This window comes from Macaca thibetana, chromosome 11 (assembly GCF_024542745.1).
Source record: "Macaca thibetana thibetana isolate TM-01 chromosome 11, ASM2454274v1, whole genome shotgun sequence".
Classification (NCBI taxonomy): Eukaryota; Metazoa; Chordata; class Mammalia; order Primates; family Cercopithecidae; genus Macaca; species Macaca thibetana.
The window spans coordinates 76,382,662-76,408,641 of record NC_065588.1 but is presented as its reverse complement, the minus strand read 5'-3'; the positions used below and the strand labels follow the sequence as shown (position 1 = coordinate 76,408,641).

Below are 25,980 nucleotides of genomic sequence, written 5' to 3'. Positions count from 1 at the left end.
TTCCTGTCTAGCAACTCTCAAAGTCACTTCTACACTGTTGTCATAGTCATCTACCATTAAAAAAAAAAAAAAAAAAAAAAAAAAAAAAAAAAAAAAAAAAACCTCCTTAAAAACTCACCATTTATTCGGTTGAACCATGAGATTGCCCTCTTTGTAAATAAAAATGGTCAAAAATGACAATTACATATTTGATTCATATCAAGTTCAACTTCCCTGGCCTGATACCTGAGTAGTGTGAGCAAGCAATTTGTAAGATAAATCAGGACATTTTTGAGAGTGAGAGTGTTAACAGCTATGCTGGAATGCAGGCATGAACAGGACATGCCCTAGAAATCCACAATGTAAAATGTCTCCTCCATACGCCTTTCTCATCCTTACCTACATTCAGACATTCTCCTTTACCCTGTCTCTGCTGTAGCAATACCAATCTAGTTCTGGTTCTCCCTAAATATGCTGCAAAAATTGACACCTCCTTGATCTACATGAAACATTTTCCCCATCCCCTTCAACCCGGCAATTCCTTATCCTTAAATGCTCAATGAGACAATCATTGTACAATAACCTCTTTCAGAAAACACTCCTGACCATTTCAGTACACCCTTCTCCAGGGCTGAGTGAGCTGCACCTCATTTACACTCCCAAAGTCTTTATGTATGTCTTTGAGTTTATCACATTTTATTGTAAGTGGCTGCTTGCTTGTCTCTCTTCCCGTCCAAAGTCTAGGTCACTTGAGGTAAACACTAGGTCCCATAAACATGATTATCATCACTATCTGTAGCATTGCTTCTTACCATTCAGGTTGAAGCCTTGGTTAGGACTAGTGAGAATTTGTCCTCCCCTACCAAGGGTCACTTGTTTGTTAAAATCATCCTCCAGAATCAGAGTTATAGACTGAAGGCAGACCAAGCCAAGATTCTGCATAAAAATCAAATTATCAATGAAAGGAATGGGAGAGAGATAGAGTCATGGAAAGAGATAGGAAGATAGAGAGTGAGATGGCAGAAGGGGAGAAAGAGAGAGGAGAGAACAAAAAAGAAAGAGAATACATATAAATCAGAATTTCTAATATATAAAAGGCTTGAGTATAAGTAATATAATAAAGTGGTTGATACATAACCCGTTTTATGTAGCCCCATTCCTAATAAAATATAACTTTATATAGTACATTAAATATATCATGTGTATACATACATTTTACTTAGAACATTAAATTGAAGTCTTTCAGTAAAGTACCAATAGTTATGTTTTCCATGGCATGTAAAGTATCTCTCTAAATTCATTCAACTGGCATATTAGACATAAAAAGTTAGTAAAGCAAAGAACCAAGAGAATTAGACTTCTACATAGAAAGTTAATTCAGACTCTAATATATTACATAGAAAAAATAAAACTGGAAAAGAAGCAAATAAAGCAGTTCAGAATTTTTGTTGGAAATAATTATTTTCTATTAGAATAAAACTAGAAACTTAAATATTTTGGCAAAATTTTGACTACCTGCTTTAGAGAGATGAATGAAAGACCTGGATTTCTTTATTTAGAAATTATTGATGAGCTTACTATTTCAAGAAAAGATCTAAATAAATAAATATTCCAATATGTTAAGAAATTCATCATATCTGTTTAGAATGCTATGAAACCAGTTCAAAACTGTCAAAAATAATCCCTTTAAAATAGCTAGATTGAAGTCAATAAAAAACTTAGATTCACTGTAAAATCATGCATAAAATATTCAAAAAACTGTACATACAAACACTACTTTTTTAAAAAGAAAATGCAATTAAATATATAGTATTTAGTCTAAGATATACTTGTTTTCACAGCTTAATATCTTTGAGATCAAGATGCGTCATATAACCAATGGTATGTCATACAATAATCATCAATGCTTCTTTCTAATATGTAGAATAATGATGTATCTTAATAATCAACGTCATCTCAGTTTTAAAGAAAATAGCTATATCCATTCATGTTACAATTCTTAGTCTGAAATGAAGTTTAAGTAAAACTCAATGAATCCATATTCCTCTGGTCATTTTGAAATGTTCTTACCTGCTCACAGGGAGCTTTCTGTAAAGTAATAGTGAATTTATCTTTTCCAGTTCCTTTCACGAGGATGTATTGGCACATGCCAATAAAAGAATAATGTTGACCATCAAAAGTTGTAAAGTGAGAATCACCTACAACTGAGCATTGAACTACCAAAAAAACAAAGATAAAGAAAAGGAGGTGGAGATAGAGGAGGAGAAGGAGGAGGATGATATGATTAGGTTAATACTTTAAAAGCAGATCAACTTAGGGTAAATAATCATGCATCAAAACTTTGAACACCTACTGTGTTTGTTTAAAATTTACTGGTTTGACAAACTTACTAGACTAAATTATATTAACCCATTTAATTTAATGTTTATAAAATGATATTTATTCTACATACTTTTTTAGATTTTATAATATTTACACTATTTTAATAAAGTTTTACCAAAGTTGCCCACTCAACGCTATCATTTGCGCAGTTTTCCATGTATCCTCTGAGTAACTGCATTTACAGATTATTATAGCCCCTGGTATATATGAGATGTCTTCATAAAGATCAGTGCTATCTTTCTCCCCAATTTAAAGAAATTTGAAACATTCTCTATAAAAACATTTTAAAAGATTACCTGGACAGTCATGCTCAGTGCAATTCCAAACTCCACCAACACACACACTAAAAGAAATTATAAAAATGTTAATTTATTGGCATAGAGAAACTGTATTAATGTTTGCATCAGTGTATTGATTAATGTACCAAAGTATACCATGTTTATAGGTTCAGAATAATCTGACTTAAAAAACATATCTGCAAAAGTTCAATTGACTGGTAATTTTGAGCTGGCTGGCACCTAAATTATTATCTCTTGTGTGTCATATTTAAAAATCACTGACTATGATGAAGATCAACAGATATTAAAAAGAGAGAAGAGATCTCCTCTTATGTCAGACAAGTTCTACCTTCCACCCTGACAAAGGTATGAGTTTTAGAGGACAAAAGCAGAGTACCTGTAAAATGGAAACAGAATCAGCACCTGAGAACGTGGTTAGTTATCCTATTACATTTCAGCTATATACACTGACACTAAAGGGAAAAGCATCTGACAACATTTAGACCTCTGTTTCCTTTTAGGACTGTCCTGCAGGGATTTCATGTCTGCTAACAGTGTTAGTTAGCAAATTTAATATGGAATTCTAAATGTTTCTAATCACAGACCAAAAATTGGTGACCTGGAGAGTCATGTTTTACAGTATGAAACAGAGAAGCCCAGAAGCACCATCAAGTTCTAAAAGTATGTGCAAATTAGTGATTACAAATAAGAAAATGCAACAGACTCATCATGTGGATATAAGATGTTAATAGAATTACCAAGGTAAGTGATAAGAATTACATCATAAAAAGAAATACAGATTTCCCTTCCCCCAAGGAGTTTAAATAAAATGCAAGTTTTGTGTTGGAATTTGGGGAAGCTAATTAGTAATGAGTATGTTCCTTTAAACATCTCTCATGGTAAAGTTGTCAACTAGCCAAGTACCCAGAAATAATTGGCTGATCACATACCATTCAGTACATTCTTGTTCAATTTTTGAACCAACCGAATAAGCTAATCCATGAAAACTGCACGGGCAATTTTCCAAGGAGATGCAAGTCCCATTGTCCATTATGAGGCCTATTTGAGAAGAAATACACACCAAAATTTCAAAAGAAATAATAAAAATTGTATTTCTTGAATATAAAAATTCAACTAACTTCTGTTGAACACCTACTCGTGGTGCTGGAAATACAAATTTCTTTACTTTCAGTGGGATTACTGACAACCTGACTCTCAGGCAGTAGCTACCTTAAAGGATCTATTTCAGTAGTTTTCAATTTTCTTATCCCATGACTTGCCATCAAAAACTCAAGGTTCACCATACAGAATAAAGGAAACGAAAGAGTGTTTCCTTGCATTTGAGGGAGGAAGGGAGAGAAGGCGGGAGAAAGTACATTTTTAGTTTAGTTTCTGTTCATTCCATGATGAGAAAAATTTACACTGTCATACAGAATCATAAAGAGCTAGGTACAGCTCCTCAAATGTCCAAGACCATGGGAATGCGTTTGTTACTTCTCTCCAACAAGTAAAGGAGGTTGAACCAGAACTTAAATCAGCCATGTTACTAAGCATACTGTTTCATTCAGCTGACCTTTTTCATGGTAAGACTGTAGGAGAAAGCACTGACTTTATTTTGGTGCTTGAGTTTACATTCTGGGGCAAATGCCTTATCCTTATCCTGTTAATGACAGGTCACAAACAGCTCGAACTAGGACTTGTCTGCCATACTTTGAGTAGCACTAACCGAACAATGAACAGAGGCCAAACAGATCTGGTTCCAAGTAATCCTCACTCAGTTAATGAGAATAATGGGAAAATCACTTATCTCTGTGATTCTATTTTTTTAATCTGTAAAAATAAAAGGGTTTGAGTAAATCCTCAGCATTGTTTAGAAACAGTTACCAGTATAGCAGATTCATTCCTAATTTTAAATCCTACCTCCCTCACTTGCTAAGTTATTTTCATTTCAAATGTTAAAACTATATCAATACTAAATCTTGTGCTAGAAAAATGTGAAGGCTTTCTCTCAAACTTCCTTTCCTTTTTTAAAAAGTGAAGTCATATAAATTGTTAAATACCATTAACTATTGATAGAACAAAAGATTTCTCATGGGTAACTTCAGGACTATAGATTCCAAATTTCCTGGGAACTTTAAAAAGTAATGAGCATTTTATTAGTGAAAAGTAGCCATTCCTCCTCGTCACTTCAAGGACGAAATTCTACAAGAACAGAAAATTGCAATAGGTCTAATGTCCTGCGAGAGGACAGAAAAACGAAGATGTGATCCTTAGATCACTGGGTACTAGTTTTCATGAGTGCACACATGGTTTCTTCATGAAGCACTTACCATCTGGGCAGTAACATCCATCAAGACAATGGAGATTGCTCCCAAGACATTGCTTCTCAAATGTGCAGGTTGGTGGACAACAACTGATACAGTCCCGATGGACAAAGCTATCATCACATTTATCAGCTAAAAGGGGCAAACAGGGGAACTTAGGTCAATTTTATTAGCCTCTATTTATTTTTAAAAATTATAATTTTATTTTTTACAAAAAACTATTTGCAAAAAATAACTTTTAATTGCAAAAAAATGCATACTTGTTTCAAAAAGTATGCAAGTTCATAGATATATCAATAACAAATCTTTGCAATTCATTAGTATTTAGTAGTACAGTGAGTTTTGAGTTTTAGGGTTAACCCAAAATTGGCGAAAGTACACAACACTTGGGAAATAAAAAAACATACTGCATGCTGGAAAGTCATCTCTCCAGTCTTGAATAGGGTAGCCAGCATGAGAACAGGCTCTAGCATACTCAGTGGCTGCTCGACAATAGGTTTCATCATCATCAGTTCTAAAAAGTGAAAAGACAGAGCCAGAATCACATAGGAAATATTGACAGAAACCATACTTGAGGTCTTGATCCCTAGAAATGCTGAGTGCATAATAATCATAAATAATAATAAAAATAATAATAAAGAGAAAAATAACAATAATAAAGACCAATAATCTTTATCAAAGCATTTTAATACTTTTGTCACTTTTCTTTTGAGTCAAAGGAATACTATAATGAAAAAGATTTATATTTTAATTATACCATTTTCCCCATAATCCGTGTATGTATTTTTTCACTCACACACACAATATTCCAGGCCTTTTAGAATAAGTCCCATTAAAACAGATAAAATTCTATTACAACAAAAACAATAAATATGAAAGCTGTTTCCAAAAGATCATACTCTTGATTGTCCACATACTGGAATAAAACCTATGCCAATAAGCTATAGTACTCAAAAATATTTTAATGGTTCCTCAGCAGTCCTTGCAATAAGAATCTAAAGCATAGTATTCCATGGTGTATATGTGCCACATTGTCTTTATCCAGTCTATCATAGATGGGCATTTGGGTTGTTTGAAAGATTGAATAAATGGCATTTAACTTAAGACTTAAAAGAGGATTTTGAATTCTTTCAAATTTAAATTACTAAAGCTAATTATTTTTATAACACTGCCAGACTAAATAATATTTAATTATTTTCTTATAATCACTTCAGCAGCTTCCCCCCAAAATAATTTCTTATTAGAGCTCTGAAAATTCCCAAAGCAGATTAACAAGGCGCTTATCAAGTAAGCAGATTTACACCAAGGTAGAGGGCTTGTTTTCAAGACAATCCAAACTCAAAATTGAATAGTTAAATATCTTAGAAGATAATGACCTTAAGAATGTTGCATTTTATGAGGCTTAACATTTCCAGTGTCACTATTGTAAAAGCCACCATCTCGAATTGCCTTTATCCTGTGCTACTGTAATGGGAGTCCTGCAGCTTATCTAGTCCAATTAACTGAGCTTTAGAAGGAAAAAAGGACTGAGCATATAAACTCCAGAGGCTCAGAAAATATTCTAAACCTACAAAAAAGAAAAGTCTTTTCAAAACAGTATAGGCTAAAATTGCTAAATTCCTGGAAAGACGTTACAATTATGATTTACCTTCCAATATGTGCATTCTTTCCTACATTAGTGGTGGTTTTAAAAGCTAGCAAAGGAACTGAATATTAGTTTTCCAACCCAATGCAACTATTGCTATAATACTCACTATTTGTTGTCTACGTTATTCTAGGAATCATGACAGGCACATTAATATGTGACACCTCATGAAAACACACAATAATTGGGCAAGAAAGAAATTATTATCAAGAAAGAAATTATAATTTACTAAGGGGAAAATAAAGGGTTTTTTTTTCCATTTTGAATGATAACTTTAATAAGAAAAATGGGCATTAAAGAATCTTGATTTTCACATCAATTGGCTTTGGCATGGCAAAATTAAAATCATTTCCTTGCTGCTGGGTTTGGCATTCTTAGAAGCAGAAACAGGAGGGCATAATTCAAGGATTGGTAGAGTATCATGCAAGTTTCCAAGTCAAACGTTATCTCTTCCATGGAGCCTGTGTAGGCGCTTTCTGATAAAGTTAATAGTTCTGTCCTCTGCATCCAAAGCACTTTGCATTTAGGGCACTGTGTCATTTTTAGAGACCTGTTTATCTGTCCTATTAGAATATGAGTTTTTAGGACACAGATCATGTCTAAATTTTTTCTGTTTCTCCAAGGGGTGGAAAAATACTCAGCTCAGAATAGATGCTCAAAAGATGTGTGTTGAATTGAATTCAATACACTATCATAACCGAAGCAGGAAATTAATCTGTGTTCAACCAATTCACGTTTTCATTCTCATGGTATGGGACCCTCAGGATGCAGTCCCCTAATACAGGAAATGAAGAGAATCATTCATTTCCTACAGAATGGAAGAAGGAATGTAAATAGGTCTGGCCCTGAATGAAATATTGAGGGGAGTGAAATGCTGGCTCTAGCAGCTTCCCACTTCCACTTTATCAGTGTCCACTTAATTATAATATCCTTCCTTTGGTATTACATGCCTGCTTTGCCCCTAAACCCAGTCTCTCTACCACAAAGGTATCTCTTAAGGTGTCAGCTGATTTCAGCGAGTACAAGTTGTTTATCTATCCTAGTATTTTTATTTTCCCTGGAGAAAGCATCAAAGTTTCAAAAGTCAAAGTCTAAAAACTATCAAAATTTCAAAAGACAAAAATGCTAATTTCTCAATGATGAAATTTCAGATGAAGTGGGTGTGGCAGAGACCGATCTTTGCCTCCAGTTTCCCCTTCTTTTTAGTATGAGAACATCCAAGTTTTGGCCAGGTAGATGGCTGCCAGCCAAAGACAACATTTTCAGCTTCTCTTGCACCTAGGTGTGGCCATGTATCCAAGTTCTGGCCACAAGGTTAAAAGTGGAAGCATGCATGAAACTTCCAGATCAAAAGATGCCAGTCCTTTTGGGTTTTTTTCCTCCCTTTTTAAGAGCTAAAATGTGGACATGATAGTGGTGATGCAGTTTGGGCCATGAAATTGAAAATAATACCCTTGACAAAAGGAAAAATGTAGCAACAAGATCACTCAGTCACTGGAAAACTCATGGAGCAGAGCCACAATGCCAATCCAAGACCACTAACCAGCATGGATTTGGATATAAGAGAAATATAAACATTCTATTTAATTTAAGTCACAGTCATTTTAGCTGTTGAAGCAGCTAAACAATATCCCGAACTAAAAAATGAAGAATGACTTTCCTGGACCTACAAAACAATATTTTATCTCAGACTACTTGACAAATGGGTGCTAAAGATATTAAAGATAAGGCAATTGAAAAGATGATTGGAGAATAGTCTGAGACTGAGACACTGTGGAATAAGAACAATTTTTAATTCCATATATATGGCTAAATAAGGACTATGGCCTACCTACAGGCATCCTTAAAAAAGAGAGAAAAAAAAAAGAGCTATAGCACGTAGCTCTTAAAAATGAAACCAAATAGGGAAGAGAGTTTTTAAAAATATATACTAAGGTCATTAGCCAATATTTTAGGCAGAGTGGGGGCTCTTTCAAGGCTCCTGCATTAGTTCAGGAATCCTTGAAATTGAGAGACTACACATATAAGTCTAGGTATAACTGCACTCTATTCAAAAGTAAGAGATGTCACAAATAAGCTTAGTTTAGTATCTGGGAAATATTATATTTATTATTTTTGTAATAATTTCAATTTAATTAAAGAGTAGTAGTTATAAATAACACAATTTCATACTACCTCAACATTTCCTCTTTGTTCTCACCTTTTATAAACCTCTTAAAGAGCTACTCAAGATGTCATTTAAATGGTTTTACTAAACTAAAAACTAGTCTGGTTCTGTATTTTAAAAGTTTCTATGTATCACTTATACTTCTTGGGGTTCATAAAATATACAGACATATTAAAAAATGTCTTTTTTTTTTCTTTTTCTTTTTTTTTTTTTTTTTTTTTTTTTTTTTTTTTTTGAGACAGAGTCTGCTCTGTTGCCCAGGCTGGAGAGCAGTGGCATGATCTCAGCTCACTGCAAGCTCCACCTCCCGGGTTCACGCCATTCTCCTGCCTCAGCTTCCCCAGTAGCTGAGACTACAGGCCCCGCCACCATGCCCGGCTAATTTTCTCTATTTTTAGTAGAGACGGGGTTTCACCGTGTTAGCCAGGATGGTCTCGATCTCCTGATCTCGTGATCCACCCGCCTCGGCCTCCCAAAGTGCTGGGATTACAGGCGTGGGCCACTGCGCCCGGCCGACATATTAAAATTTCTTTAGATACTCTTGAATGTTCAAGATGAGTAATCACATATACTTGTAATGTTTTGAAAGAAAAATAATTTTTAAAAACTTTGTGGATAATTTATGGTAGGTTCTACATTGAACTATCATCCATGAACACAGTATGATGAGTCTCATTAAATCTGTTGCTTGTGTGACCACCTATCCTAGATGTTCGTAACCTGAGACAGAATGCAGGAATCTGTGACCTTAGGTAGAAAAAATATTACATGCTTATTTTCACTAATCTCCAATGGAAACTTAGTGTTTCCTTCAATTATGCCTATAGGTAACACATCACAATGTTCTTAGCAATATCTGTGACTTTGTCACCATGTGTCTCATATGTCCTTTTTTCATATTTTTTTATTTTCATTTTCCATTTTTGCAGACTCACAAAGCACTGTTTACGCTAATCACTATGTCAAACTGCAGTAGTTAAATCTGTGTTAAGACCATCCTGGCTAACACAGTGAAACCCCGTCTCTACTAAGAAATACAAAAAAAACTAGCCGGGCGAGGTGGCGGGCGCCTGTAGTCCCAGCTACTCGGGAGGCTGAGGCCGGAGAATGGCGTGAACCCGGGAGGCGGAGCTTGAAGTGAGCTGAGATCCGGCCACTGCACTCCAGCCTGGGCTACAGAGCGAGACTCCGTCTCAAAAAAAAAAAAAAAAAAAAAAAAAAAAAAAAAAAACAAAAAACAAAAAAAAAAGCATATATATCAGAAACTCATTTTTTTATTATTTTGATAACTACTTTATTAGAATTAGTTTTCTTTGGTATCTTATGTGTTTTATTTTGTGCATTTCAAACACCGTTTTTAAAAAGGATCTATAAATTTCTCTAGACTCCCAAAAGGGATTCATGGCATAAAAATTCTTAAGAGCCACTGTATTTTGTTCATGCTGGTTATGTAAAACATTTAGAACTACCATCCATATATAATCTAGCAATCCACTAAGGAGTATATATCCCCCAAAAAACGAAATCAACATATGGAAGAGATATTTGCACTCTTGTGTTCATTGTAGAAGTATTCACAATAGACAAAATATGGAATCAACCTGTGTCCATCAGAGGATGAATGGATAAAGACATTGTGGTATATATATACACAATGGAATATTATTCAGCAATAAAAAAGAAGGAAATTCTGTAATTTGCAATAACATGGATGAAACTGGGGGTCATTATGTTAAGTGAAATAAGCCAAACAGAAAGACAAATATCACTCATATGTGGGAACTAAAACAGTGAATCTCATGAAGATAGAGTGTAGATTGGTGGTTACCAGAGTCCAGGAAGGGTTGGAGAGAGGTGGGGGATGAAAAGAGATTAGTTATGGGTACGATGTACATGAGGAAGAAATAAGACCTGGTGTTGGATAGATAAGTGGGGGGGGCTATAGTTAACATAAATCAATTGTATATTTTAAAATAGCAAGAAGATAATAATTTGAATGTTCCTAGCATAAAGAAAACTATTTAAGGTGACAGATACTCAATTCCCTTTATTTGATTACATGAATGTATTAAATTATCACATGTACCCTGAAAGTATGTACATTTACTATGTATCAATAAAAAAAAATTAGACTGTGACTGTTATATAGCAAACTTTTAATAGCTGTTTGTAGTTTATGTTTTACATTTCCCATAATATTTTGTGATCAGTTGAAATGGTTAAGTAACAGAAGTGGCTGTGGGTCGTCTTTTTGCACAAAGAAAATTTTATTACAACTACAAATCATTTTGCTTACTTGCAAAGATCATTAACACAGCTGGCAATATATAAATACGGATCAATATACTCATGGCAGCTCAGAAAAGGAAACTGCAACAGTATCTGACACTTGAAGAAGATTGCCTGTGCAAAAAAAGATGCCAGTCACTAGAATATATTTCATGGTATGCGTATAGTCTTCTACTATTTTTACACATCTATTTGCAAAATTTTCAGTTCTCACAAGGAAAAAGATGGTAACTCATACATTTTAACCAACATTTTCTAACTACATTATTTTCATGAGTACTGCATTTATGAAATTCACAACATTCACTATTTCTAAAATTGAAGTGATTTCCTATTACATTTCCTTGATATAATATTTTCAAATTACATTGTGTTTACACTAAAATGCCTAACTAATTATACAAATAAGATATACATGTATTCTGTCTGACATGCCCACATTTCTCACATCAAATTTACCTCAAATGCTGGCATTCCACTGGAGCACGGATTTGGAAAATCTGAGGGTGTGCGTACACATTTGGTGTCATCTGGAGTTTGCACCGACCAACTATTTGCAAACATAGCGATGTCTTCTGTATAGTCCTCTATTTCACACAAGCACACACACACACACAAACAGGTGTGATCATATCATTTTCCACAAACATAGACATGGTTCTTCAACACAAACTTCCTGGTCAAAACATTAAACTCAGTAACCTTATAATTACCAATGTGATATTAGATATTAATATCTAAACCTTTATTACTTTAACATAATAAAAACAAATTGAAAAAAATGTGGGTACCAAATAAAAGTTGGTTCCATTGGAAAGAAAAAGGAAACTGCATTCAAACAACATAGGGAAGGACTGAAGGTGAGTGAGTACAGTGTACACACTGGTGAAGCGTTAATCGCCAGTGTTCAATCAGTACTGTTGAAAGGAGAAAAAATATGCATAAAATGAAAAAACATAAATAAAAGTTTAGTGCAAGAATTATCAGACAGCTCTCTCATTATATTTAATATTAGTAAGAACCTTATTAAAATTGCAGTTATATTTGGTGGGGAGGGTCCGCACAAAAAAAGTTGTCAAATTCTTTGGGACATTTCAGAGGACAGTCACATAGACAATGAAAGACTAGAAAACACATCAATAGAAGAGAAGACTACGAAGCGTATCTATGTCATCTAAATATGATGAACAGTGTTTTGAAACATGTTCAGGAAAGACATCCCTATTGAGAATATGGAAGCTAATCCAGCATTCATCTCAGGCAAGATTCAGGAGTTAATGTGTGGGCAACAATGAACAACAAACAGATATTTGGTAGTGAGTGCTCTGACTCCGTAACAGAGTGCTCTCTGTTCTAAATCAAGTTTTTAAGTTGTCTCTCTACCTGAGTAGTTCAGGGAATGATGCAAAAATTAATCCTTCCCCTTCTCCATTCAGACAAAGGCTGAATCTCAAACCTCAAAGACTCGGCAAAACCAAACAAGATGACATCTCAAAGTCCCATGTAAGACAGACTTCAGATTTGAGGTTGGAGTTCTCCACCACCTAGATTGGCATGGTCACAAGTCAACAACTGATGACAATCTATTGCACCACTAGAGTCAGAAATCTCAAGCCAAATGTTTGCCACTCTCTCTGAATAGCTTCAAAGTAGAAAAATAATGTGTTACCAAACACTGGGAAGATGAGGGACTTTAATATATGTAAGAATGCTTTGCTCTCTTGGTGTAAAATCTTAAACTTTACCATAGCCTAGCAGACTTTGCATGAGCTGGACCCTGTTCTCCCCTTACTCCCACCCCGCTCTGCTCTTCCTGTATCTTCTGCACCTTTTCTTGCTCAACCTACTCCAGTCATATTGACTTTGTGCTGTTCTTCAAACACTCAAACTCATTCCCACCTCAGAACACTTGCTGTTGTTCTTCCTCCTTCAAAACCACTCTTTCCTAAAATCTTCTCACTGTTGCCTCCCTTACTTGATGTAGGCCTCTGTTTAATGTACTCTTTTCTCTGCCATGTGATCTAGACTAGCACCAATCACACACTTGCTCCATCATTCTTTACCTTCTTTCTCTACTTTTATTCTTTCATGGCTGCTATTGCTCACAAAAATTATATTTAGCTCTGTTTATCTTATTTTCCATTACAATACATACTACATGAAGGAAGAGAGCTTGTCTCAGCTGTTCTATTGTTGTATCCCTAGAGTAGTATCTGGCATATAGTAGGTACTCAAAATATATTTGCTAAATAAGTGAATGAATACATATAGGGGAATTTGTGAAATTTATTAAAGAGATTATTAGAATCCTAGGGCTTTTGGGCTTGGTGCAGTGACTCACGCCTGTAATCCCAGCACTCTGGAAGGTTGAGGTGGGTGGATCACAGGAGGGAGGCCAGGAGTGCGAGACCGGCCTGGCCAACGTGGCGAAACCCCATCTCTAATAAGAATACAAAAACTAGCCGGACATGGTGGTGCACGCCTATAATCCCAGCTACTCAGGAGGCTGAGGCACAAGACTTGCTTGAACCCAGGAGGAGGAGATTACAGTGAGCCAAGATTGCGCCACTGCACTCCAGCCTGGGTGACAGAGCAAGACCCTGTCTCAAAAAAAAAAAAAAAAAGAAGAAGAAGAAAGAAGAAGAAGAAGAAGAAGAAGAAGAAGAGGAGGAGGAGGAGGAGGAGGAGGAGGAGGAGGAGGAGGAGGAGGAGGAGGAGGAGGAGGAGGAGGAGGAGGAGGAGAAGAAGAAGAAGAAGAAGAAGAAGAAGAAGAAGAGGAGGAGGAGGAGGAGGAGGAGGAGGAGGAGGAGGAGGAGGAGGAGGAGGAGGAGAAAGAGAAAAAGAAAAACAAACACAAAAAGAATCCGAGGGCTTTCTAATTTGTCTGGCCTGCTGCTTTGTCTCTGATATCACTGAAATGTTGCACACTGAGGAAAGTATGGGCCTGCTATAATATACTTTTTAAAAATGGAAAAACTGATGTCCTTTTTAAGTACACTTATAGTTACATTTCCTTTCAAAACATTTTTTAGAGGTCTGAAGACACAAAAATATTTTCTAAAAACCCACTTATTTCAATGCTTACATACGAATTTTAATGTTTCTAAACAACCTGGCCAATCCCTTAGAGTTCACTTTAATTGCAGCTTTTGAACTACGTATTTAGCTATTTTATATTGCATCAAGGGTCCTAAAAGTTGTTTATCAGGAGATTTTTAAATCCATATCTAATGGTGGTGCGGGAGCCTGCTAAACTAAAATTAAAATACTTTGTATAAAATATGCTCTAAGTAGAGTAATTTATTGTCCATATTGGGACATTTCTGAGAGAGAAAGGGAGGCATTATTAATTATTATGCTGGGAAAAAAAAAAAAGAAAGTAGACCAGGACTTCTACATTGTCGCATAGCTAGATGTAGACATGAATTATGGAAACAGAATTCTCAACTAGACAACAAATTATATTTCTTCCTATGTGTACAGAAATTCTGACAAGTCTAATTTCTTTGTGAAGTCATCCCTGAAGGATGAGTTGGAATGCAGAGAGAAATGCAATTTTAATCACCATTAAGAAACTATGCATTCAGTGGCATTCAATCAAACTCACTTTCTCTAAAGACTTCTAATCAGCAAAATACAGGTTGAGTTTCAAGAGAATATCAGGCTTCTTAAAGCTAAAGGTAATACTGCTTATCTGTAGCTATTTTCTTGCATTATTATACTATGGGAGGAAATAGAAAGGCAGTTTCTTGTCAAAGTTTTTTGTAAGTCAGGTTTTTAAAAAAATTACTCTGCCTTATACTGTGAAGTAAATAACATTGTGAAGTAGCTGAAATATTTCCTTAGGTCTTTCCCATATACTTTCCGGAATCCTTCTTGCCTTCTGCCAGTTTAGCCATAATTCAGTTCAATTGCCTACTGCCAGTCTTCCTCCACTTCTAATCCACTGACACCCTTGGGCATGCTGGCCCAGTTGGCTCACTGTGAACAACTATTTTATGTTCCAGGTTATCTGGAATGTATAAGTCTGTCTGGCCCTTAACTCAAATCTAAGTCTTCCTGCCTCTAACAAGAGCAGATGTTATTTTCTAACCTGACCTCCATACCATGTTCCCTGGGCATCCCAGGAGGAGTTGCCCAAAGCAGCAGTCTTTCCCTTTTCTTTTTTTTTTTTTTTCGAGACAGTCTTGCTCTGTGTCCAGGCTGGAGTACGGTGGCATGATGATCTCTGCTCACTGCAGTCTCTACCTCCCATGTTCAAGCAATTCTCCTGCCTCAGCCTCCCGAGTAGCTGGGATTACAGGTGTCTGCCACCACGCCCCCAGCTAATTTTTGTATTTTTAGTAGAGACAGGGTTTCACCATGTTGGTTGGGCTGATCTTGAACTCCCGACCTCAGGTGATCCACCTGCCTCAGCCTTCCAAAGTGCTGAGATTACAGGTGTGAGCCACCACACCCGGCCTACCCCAAAGCAATCTTTTCTAACTCTAACACAGAGAACTGGACTAAGTTTTTTTTTTTTTTTTTTTTTTCATGAAGCTTTGATACAGAAGAAAAAGAAATCAGCAATTACCATCTGACTCATTCTGCCTGCCTCCAAAACCCTACTTCCTAATACAGTCTCAAGATTCCAAATTTGTGACCCCTCTCATTGCAAATGCCAACTGGGTGCAAAACACCATTTCAAGATGATCCCAGTACTATACATTTGTATTGTGCTCAGAGATTTTTAAACACTTTCATTTACATTTTCTCGTTCAATATTTACTGGCTGGGAAGCTCCCAGAGTCATTATCATTATCTCTATTTTACATATGAGGAAATTGACTTTTTGGAGCCCTGCTCTCCACTCTAGCTACTAGTAAACTAATCCTGATGATGTATTATCTTGAGCAAAACATTTGCATTTTAATAAAGGCTTCTCAAAGCAATGTAGAGACATTTTCAAACGTTTTTATTTCAGCCCCATTATAGGCTTATGAAGAAATACTTGGAGATGACTATAAATTAAATTAAATGTATTGAGTATTATCTATGTGCCAGGTACTGTACTAAGTGTTTTACACCAATTGTCTCATTTAATCCTTGCGACCCTTATGAAGTATATGCTCTTACTATTTTGTTAAACTTATAAAGTTTAATAAGTGATAAAGCTGAATTTGAATCATGCAGTCTGACTCCAGAGCCCACACTCTATGTAGTCCTTTCACCATCCTTTAAAACACAACATAGGGGCAAATCATCTCTATTAATTTTATAATATAAAACAGAAGTATTATATAGCACTTTACAGCTTCAGTGGCAATTACTCAAGAACTTATCTAAGCATAGGATTGGGAGCCTGTCAGGTCTGTAATCCAACCCTGACAGTATCAGTTACAAGCTATGTTACATTGGACACATCACCTTGTGTTCTCATCATAAAATTAAGAAAATAATACTGGCTGGGTGCAATGGTGCACCTGTGGTCTCAGCTACTTGAAAGGCTGAGACCAGCAGATGACTTGAGCCCAGGAGTTCAAGACCAGCCTGGACAAAACAGCAAGACCGCATCTTAATGAAAAGAAATAGCAAGACCTCATCTTGAAAAGAAGAAAAGAAAAGAAAGGGGAGGAAATGAGAGGAAAGAAAAGGCTACTCACCTTATAGGATGTTCTGAGTGTTGGGTATAATATAGCTATGTGCTCAAACTAACTATTGTTATAAATATTATCGAGATATATTATTATTATTACTGATGACTCTGTGAGTTCCAAATTATGATAGCCCCATTTTACAGCTGAAGAAACTGAGCATAAAAGTGATTAAATGAGTTTCCTCAAATTACAGAACTTATAAAAGTTGAAATGAGATTCAAAGCCAAGTTCACCAGTACTAAGAACAGTATTCTTTTTTTATTGCACTTCTTTGTTTGGACCTAAGTCATGATTATGGTGTGTGATTCTCTTATTCTATTGCCATTGCACACTAGTGTCTGAATTGATACAGAACCTATTTCTTATTACTTACTTTTAGTTTCATAACTTAGATTTAATAGATGATCTAGTAGGTACATAAAACCTTTCCAAGTTACTATTCAACTTTCCTGTTCACATTTGATTATTTTTGCAAAACTATTATTTGTCAATTATTCAATTTATTCCTATCGAGAAGGGATATAAAAATAATTTTTGTCCTAACATAGACATATTTGACCCAAATGGGTTTGAATCACTAGAATATAAACTTGAAGATATGAAAGGTTTTGTTCAATGATGTATTCCAGGTTCCTAAAGCAGCAGATACAGAGGTATCCCAACCTTCTGACACAAAGCAAATGCTCTATTAAAATGTGTTATGTGAGTAAGTGCTTCCTGCTAATTTAGCAAAGGTAAACTAGTTCATGGTTTTCAAGAATTACACCAAAATATCTTCCTATTCAACCTTTGCTTAAAAGCACTAAAGCAGGCAAGTGACAGCCACAAATTGTCCCCAATCTATGACAAGTGTTCTGGGTACAAACAACTTGGTCAGGGGAAGAAGAAGGCTTTAGAAGGCACTCACGCATTTATTCTGCTTCACTTACCTTGCAGAATTATGAAATCATCAGATTGAATGTCATTGTAGTTTCCACATAGGCCACATGATTTCCCTTTATGGTCCTCAGACAGTTTGAGGTAGATCCCAGATATCCCATCCCAAGCCAATGAAAAGCCAAAGGTTGTTTTCACAAGAACGTAGTCAGCTAGTTTCTCGATGAAAACCTGTCCAATTGTCTGAGGCAATGTTAAACTTGAAAAACAGAACAAAAGCTACCTAAGAATGATGATAAAGTCTCAATTACAGATGACATACTTTTAAGCGACTGAGATATAATTAAAATAAAATGATTACTTGAAATTATTGAATAAACTGTGCAGCAAGAGCTCCAAAGCAACCATCCTCTGGAAAATCTCAACATTTTTGAAAACTTCAGTATTGAAAAAAAAACAACAAAAATGATACTGCTTTCTTATATTGATTTAGATTTTGTACTTACAATTAGATGCTTCTCTGAACCAACCAAAAACACAGCTGCTAAATACTGGCAATTTGTTAAATCTGGAAAATAACCTTGCCTATTTAGAATACTTAGAGCTTAAGTGTATTTATTATTTTTTTATCCAGAGTTTAAAGTGATCTAAAAATACTGCTCAACAATTTTGAAGTAAGGACGAACAATCGTCAAAATATATGAACATGATGCTTGAGTTCTGATTTTGTTTAATTTTATTTTAAACATGGCTATAAGGAAATACAAGTTTCTATCTTTAAAATGACACCTCGACATGAGTCATTGTTTTCTAAAAAATATCAAAGGATGATGAATTATAACTTACATTTTTAATACTGCAAAGTACAATATTAGGGATATAATATACTTTATCATGCAGTATTGCATAGAGGTGACACTCAAAATTTTTTAATTGGATACCTTTTGGCCTGTTTAAACAAGGGTCACATAAAATATTTAAGCTCCTGATACAATGTCTAATTTTTCCATTTTTCACAAGCATATGCACATATAAAGGAAGTGGGTAATACAAGGTAACTGAAGAGAACTAAACAATTGAATATTTGAAAGCACCTAGAATACTTTTGAAAGAACACAATTATCCTTTCATCCATCAGTACTGTCAAAAAGAGTAAGTACTAATAATTGAAGAAATTGGAAAAAACTCATTTCTATTAAGATAGTCATGTCAGCCGGGCTCGGTGGCTCATGCCTGTAATCCCAGCACTTTGGGAGGCCAAGGTGGGTGGATCACAAGGTCAGGAGTTCAAGACCAGCCTGGCCAACATAGTGAAATCGAGTCTCTACTTAAAAAAAAAAAAATAGCTGGGCGTGGTGGCGCGTGTCTGTAGTCCCAGGTACTTGGGAGGCTGAGGCAGGAGAATCGCTTGAACCTGGGAGGCAGAGGTTGTGGTAAGCTGAAATCACGTCACTGCACTCCAGCCTGGGCAATGGAATGAGACTCCATTTCAAAAATAAAAATAAAAATATTTTTTAAAAAGGTAGCCGTGTCAAACAAAAAATATATACCATAATGTAAATAATATGGGTAGTTAATAGGTATATTCATATGTTTCTCTCAAAAATTGCAAATTAGTGAGTTCCTTTCCAGGAAGAGCATGGTTTAATGGACCAAAAACTACAAAATTAAGCATACTAATTAACAAAGGGATAATCCCCGAAGAAACAATTCAAAATATCTGTAGCCATTTGCACAAAAAATTTGTTTACAGATACTTATTTACAGAAAATTATTTACAAAAATAGAAAAATAACTAAAAGTTTAAATTGGAGAATAGATAAAAGAGACTCTACTGCCATAATACGTTCTTATTAAAAATTATAAATATGAGGAATTCATAGTAAAAGTCAATATGAAATAACATTAAAGAAATACCACTTCTTTTAAGTTTGTAAGTTTATAAAAACTATACTTAAAAGAAGTGAATCATGTTTATAAATATATTTCCGAGTAATGGAATGCTAATCTTATGGAAGTATAGTTGTACTATTATGCGTACTTTTTTCATTTGTCACTTGGTCATTTGGTCTCTTTAACAGTAAATTTAGTTAAATATTCCGTTTTTGAAAATAAAGGTGGATAACTGTGATTATCCTGAAGTTTATAACATAGAAGGATGCTAGTGGAGACAGGAGATAATCGTTTAAACTAGACAATATCCAATAGGTCAAAGAAAAACATGCAACCTAGGCAGGAAATATTAAAATGTAAACCTAAATGAATGCAGAACTGAATGCTGAAAAGTATTGAGGGATTCATTTGTACTGAAACTCCTTATTTCACAGGTGAGAGAACTGAAATCCAGAGAAGTAAAGCTTCATGCACAGAGCCACATATTTGATTTTATTATGGCAAATATTTCTGTAGCATTTGCTATGAGTTAGGCCCCAAGCCAGGAACAGCATTTGTATAAGCAATATTGCTGAATAATAATAAGATCACCCTTTTTCCATCACACAATCTGAAATCCTCATAGAAATGCTTTCTCTGAGTTAAAATTAAATATTATGTCCCTGCTTTAATAAAGAATATTCTTGAAAATCAATCTGAATGGCAAGTCTGTTTTACAAAACATAACAAATTTTTAAATGTTCATTGTATTACCCAAGATTCCATATAGAGAATACTAAATGGCTATTTAAATTCAGCTCTAGGAAATACATGGGTAACTGTATTATCTTCTTACTCAAATGCCTAAACTTTCTTTTATGAGAAAATGAGAAGTACAGAACCCAGCTGACCAAGAAAATAAGCCTCAGACAGGGGGAGAAGCTGCTCTGGGTTGTCTGGCTGTTTCAAGGCTCCCCTGGTGCTCTCTCCACTGCCCTTTCTGCTACCACCTGCTGCCTTTTGAGGAATCTAAACCCAGAAAAAGCAACACGGGTTGATAAATTCATTGTGCTGGAAAGTATTCCTATGGCTCAAACACTTGTTAGTGAATTCTGAATGATGAATGGAATTGTTCCAGCCTACAATTTACTTGTTCTGGCATAATCCAGCCAGGAAATATTAAAAATTGAGTATCTCTATAATTATTTAGATTGGAAGGTAGATTATTCCACAGTATTTCTAGGTTAAAACGTAAAAAAACCTTTTGCCAAATATGGAAACATCCCTGCCCCCAAATTCTCATGTCATGTTCTTGGCAGATAGGAAACCGGAAGTGGGCTTCTCTCTGGTCTATTCGAGGCCAGGCAGTTGTTGGCTCTCAGTCTGTCAGAACTTCCATGGAAAATCTCAGGTGATACCCAAACCCCATTCACACAAACTTGGAAAGAACTTCCAGAATCCTTTCCAAATAAAAGAAAATAGATTTTTAAGTTTCTGCTTTAAATAAAGAAGAAAATATTTAAGAAAGAAGGCAAAAAGAATCAAGAGTTGAACTCTTAAGATAATCTCTTGAATCTCTCAGACAAAAAAAAAAAAAACAGACTCTCATCTCCACCCATGTCAACATATTATATTTATATTCTGCACACAGCATTAGGAAGGGTAAACTTACTGTACTCCTGACTATGTGGTTGGCCTCAGAGCCTTCTGAAGTTTTGATGTCTGTATGTTATACCTTTAAGAGTATTGTTGAAGAAATTCTCTCTTCCTACTCTCCACAGTTCACTTCCAGCATGCGATGTTTGGAAATTCTATTAATTTGTGGTGTTATTGACATTTCACTGTTTCCCACATCCTACCTGATTCCATTCTTTTTTATTTCATGACCATAAATTCGAATTTCCTCTTGGTTTGAAAAGAACAAGCTGATTGACCGATAACAAGAATACACCGAACCAAGACATTTAGGGCTGTTATGAACCTTAAAGGGAGAAAAACAAAAAGAAAGCATAGGAACAAATAACAAATTTGAGTTACTAAAACCACAATGTATGTTTACAATCATATAGCTTCATTAGTCCCATGACACTTTATAACGCTATAACTACATTTGGGATTTCTGAGAGAAAAGAAATATTTACCTCAGAAATTGGGCAACAAAATTAACTTCCTAAAATACAAATTAATCAGCATATTTTTAGAACGATTTGAATCTTCACATGTTGGCTGTTAATATTCTCAAGGTACATGGTATGCTTTGGGAGAAATTAGTTCTGATAGTAAAACTGTAGAGCACCACAAAGAAGCACGTTTGTCATTTTTATGTCCATATTTTTTACCAGTTAGAGAATCATAAAACAGAGCTTCGAATGGAGCGCTACACAAAGCAATATTTAAAGGTTGAAAAGTGACCATGAACTCACTAAAAATAAAATTGATTTTATTTTTATGTATTGCCAGACACGTTAGGGAAGAGAGAGATTATTTTTCAAAATATTAACGGGAAAATTAGTTTTAAAAAAAAAGAATGCAAGGAAGAAAAGAGAAGAGGAAGCTTAGATTCTTTCACCCTATACCAAAATTAATTTCAAAAGGTCCAAAAAGTAAAGTATAAATGTCTAAACCATGACATAACTGAAAAAAAACAGAGATTACAACTATAGAGGTGGAAAAGAACTTTCTAAGCCTAAAAGTGATTTTAAAAATTATCAATAGTATAGGGGTTTTTTGTTTGGTTTGGTTTTGGGGTTTGTTTGTTTGAGATAGTCTCTCTCTGTCCCAGGCTGGAGTGCAGTGGTGTGATCTCAGCTCCCTGCAACCTCTGCCTCCTGGTTTCAAATGATTCTCATGCCTCAGCCTCCCGAGTAGCTGGGGCTATAGGCGTGTACCACCAAACCGGCTAACTTTTATATTTTTTTGGTGGAGATGGGGTTTCACTATGTTAGCCAGCCAGGCTGGTCTCAAACCCCTGACCTCAAGTGATCCACCCACCTCGGCCTCTCCCAAAGTGCTGGGATTACAGGTGTCAGTCACCGTGCCCAGCCTCAATAATATAGTTTTAATATTGTAGTAATTTAATGCATATTAGTTTTATGCTTAATCAGCAAATTGTATTGATCATTTATTATGTACCAGGCACTGTTCTAGGTTCTGGGGATAGATCAGTCAACAAAGCAGACAAAATATCTGCCTCATGAAACTTGTATTCTATTAGAGGAAAACAGCTAACAGAAAATATAGCTATGTGAAACTAAAATATATACTATGTTAGATGACATTAAGGAGAAATATTAAGCAGGGAAAGGGGATACGCTATGTATGTGTCAAGGTCTGGGGGCAATTTTGGAGTGAGTGACCAAGGAAGGCCTTGCTGCAAAGATGAAATTCTAGTAAAGATGGAATATGAGAGAGAGCAAGCCATATGGGATATCTGGAATACCATTCTAGGCAAAGGAAATAGCAAGTACAAAAGCCTGAGGTAAGAGTAGGCCTAAAATGTTCTCAGGATCCAGGAATCCAGCCACATGACCCCAGACTAGATATAGGAGGATTCTTCTTTCAGGAAACAAAATGGAAAAAAAGACATATAGTTACTAATATCTGGGGGCTTATCTAATGAAACAAGAAGATCCTTGCTCACTCTCACACTAGTTCAACAAGCGCCCATGTATATATCCAGAGTTTCCAATTCATTTTTAGAGCCTTATTCTCAAATGTGAACAAATATTCGTGAATCATTAGTCATTTGATGAAAGTCTGTGACATGAAAGACATCAAATAAACAAAAGAAAGGGAATCAAAGAAATAAAAAACAATTTAGAAAAATCCAAAAACTTTAAAAATACATAGTTGACATCTTCTGAGAGAAAAATGATATACGCCATCCTTGAACTGAGAATAAAATGTTGCTAAAAACGAAATTCAAAGAATAAAAACAATTGAATACTGACAATATAAAAGGAGAAATGTATAACTGAAGTAGAAAGGTGGGAAAATAAACATCTCAGAATTGGACAGAAATACCCCAAAATGTAGAACAGAAAAGGAAAAAGGTGGAAAATAGGCAAGAATCAATGATAAAATTAAGGGATCACTCCACCCCACAGCTCCAATATATGAGCTCCAATATAAAATCCCATCAAGTGCCCAGCACCAAAAAAAAAAAAAAAAATGGGAAAAGAAATTCACATATTTACAAAATATCAGAACTCTGGGAATTAAAAGAGGTAAAAATTTCTGGAGGTTGGGTAAGGTTATATGCAAAATGATCAGAAATCAGAGTGAATTGAGATTTAAAATTCTGAAAGTGATTTTTAAATTAAAATCAAGGCTTCAAAACTTCTCTTCCCATGCACACTTTCCAGGAAAGTCTCTTCCCTTTCCAGGAACCAACTCAGTCAATTAAAATGAGTGAGTAAACAAAGAGGAAATGGGTCTTTGCTTAATCACCACTACAAACACTGGCCACATATTCAGAGCATCCAATAAGCTTTTCAGAACCTATCTCTCTAGTATGAACAAAGTTAAAGGACCACTAGACATTGGTGGGAACCAAGAAAGAGGAAAACTGAGGAGAGAGAAGAATAAAATTCTCCAGTAGGATGATGAAAAGAAATCCGAAGTGGTAGGTGTACAGTAGACTTCAAAAGCAACTAGTCTGAATTAAAAGATGAGAAGGAAAAACTGAGGAAGGGTTGTCTCATGAGGGAAAAGAGAAGCTGATAGCTTGCCTAATGCATCTGACCATATTGAAGAGTTTTATAGAAGGAGAGAGTTAGGAAAAATATTAGTGACTGGAGTAAAGAGAATGCAGCAAAGAAAAAATGGGATAACTGTTTACTCTAGAAAAATATACAAGTAGAGACATAAAATCATCATAACCTATTGGGATCAGCTCTAAACAATATTTACATAGTGACAATAATATAAAAAAGATAAATTATTTAACCAAAAATAATTTATCTCTCCTCCTCTGTTAGGAGGAGAGAAGGGAAGTGTGTGTGTGTGTGTGTGTGTGTGTGTGTGTGTGTGTCTGTGTGTGTGTGTGTGTGTGTGTGTGTGTGTGTGTGTGTTAGGAGCAGGAAGGGTGGTATAACTAAGATAATTTCTCATTTTCCATAATAGGAAGTGAAGGAATAAGGCCTAACTTTGAAAAATAAAGAGATAATGGCATATTTTGATGTGTAAGATAAAAACTAGAAGAAACAGCTAAATTAGTTGAAGTAATTGCCTCTTGAGAGCCAGACTTCTGCTAGGGTAGAAGATGAAAGAAGGCAGAGGCTATTTTTTCTGTATATTCTGGGATGAAATCTTTCTCCATACACATATATTATTTTCATAAAAATAAAATAGAATTTAAAGGTGGAAAAAATAATAGGGGGTATAGATAAAGATATCTGTATCATAATGTTTATCAATATATCCTTTGAAATTATAATTTTAAAAAAATCTACATTTCCAATATAGGACATCATTAAATTATTTGAAGCAAATTTAATTATTACAGAAGTTGGAAAAAATACAGCTAACTGTGTTTGGATGTATCAAGAATATTTGACATTGAAGGAAGTTGAAGACATAATGTTAATTGAAAGTGTAGGGCAGAAAACTATAGTTTAAATGTTATAAATATGTATAAAATTCAGAGGAAAAATGTTGAGAAGGAAATAGATGAAGCTGTTAACCAATGGTAACTCTTAAGTGATAATTCTAACATTTTTCAGACTTCTCTGAATTTTCCAAATTTTCTACAAAAGAAGTGAACTGCTTTTATAATCAAGGGGAAATATGACATTTCAAGTAAATTGATGTATTTATCTGAAAGCAAATTTTACTCTTCAAAACCAGGCCACACAGAAACAATATCTACTAACTCCAGAAGCATAGTTCAGCATTGTGTGTTACTAACAAAGAACAGGTTATCTCATTGATACCTCAGTCCTCAAAAGAGTGAGACACTGAGCAAGAACATTTTAAAGAGATGGTCAAAGGGTGTTCAAGCAATAAAACAAGTGAGGGGTTGGGGAGTAGTAAATGAGAGAACCAAGAACAGGAGACCTGTAAGCATAGAAGATGCATTTCGCCAACTTCCCTATTTAAAGAGACCTCTAAATTTTTATTCTTATGCCCCATAAGTTAACTTTCAATAAATCTCATTTCTTTTTTTTTTTTTTTTACTTTAAATACATTTGTTATTTTGTTTGGTTTTTGATTTTTGATTTTTGTGGTTACATCGAACGTGTATATACATATATCTGTGGGGTACAGGAGATGTGTTGATATAGGCATGCAATGTTACATAATCACATCATGGAGAAGGACGTATGCATCCCTTCAAGCATTTATTCTTTATGTTACAAACGATCCAATTACACTTTTAAAGTTATTAAAAAATGTACAATTAAGATATTATTGACTGTAGTCACCGAGTTGTGCTTCTTTTCTGGGTCACAAAGATTTGTAGCCTTAAATGTTTCAGGGTCTAAAAGTTTCAGGATACAAAATTAATCTGTATAAATCAGTAGCCCTACTA

The 25,980-nt window shown here is 35.0% G+C and overlaps 1 protein-coding gene across 1 annotated transcript in view; it reads right to left on the bottom strand.

Annotated features, from left to right (window-relative positions):
• OTOGL (otogelin like) overlaps positions 1-25,980 on the bottom strand; it is a 165,044-nt gene that overhangs the window by 123,766 nt on the left and 15,298 nt on the right. The window contains exons 7-16 of the mRNA XM_050749267.1: positions 21,308-21,429; positions 17,630-17,835; positions 11,524-11,651; positions 11,072-11,178; positions 5,371-5,477; positions 4,970-5,095; positions 3,590-3,698; positions 2,658-2,704; positions 2,050-2,195; positions 792-915 (exon numbers count right to left, since the gene is read on the bottom strand). Of these exons, the coding sequence (XP_050605224.1) occupies positions 792-915; positions 2,050-2,195; positions 2,658-2,704; positions 3,590-3,698; positions 4,970-5,095; positions 5,371-5,477; positions 11,072-11,178; positions 11,524-11,651; positions 17,630-17,835; positions 21,308-21,429 (1,222 nt within the window). The remainder of the gene's footprint in view (positions 1-791; positions 916-2,049; positions 2,196-2,657; positions 2,705-3,589; positions 3,699-4,969; positions 5,096-5,370; positions 5,478-11,071; positions 11,179-11,523; positions 11,652-17,629; positions 17,836-21,307; positions 21,430-25,980) is intronic.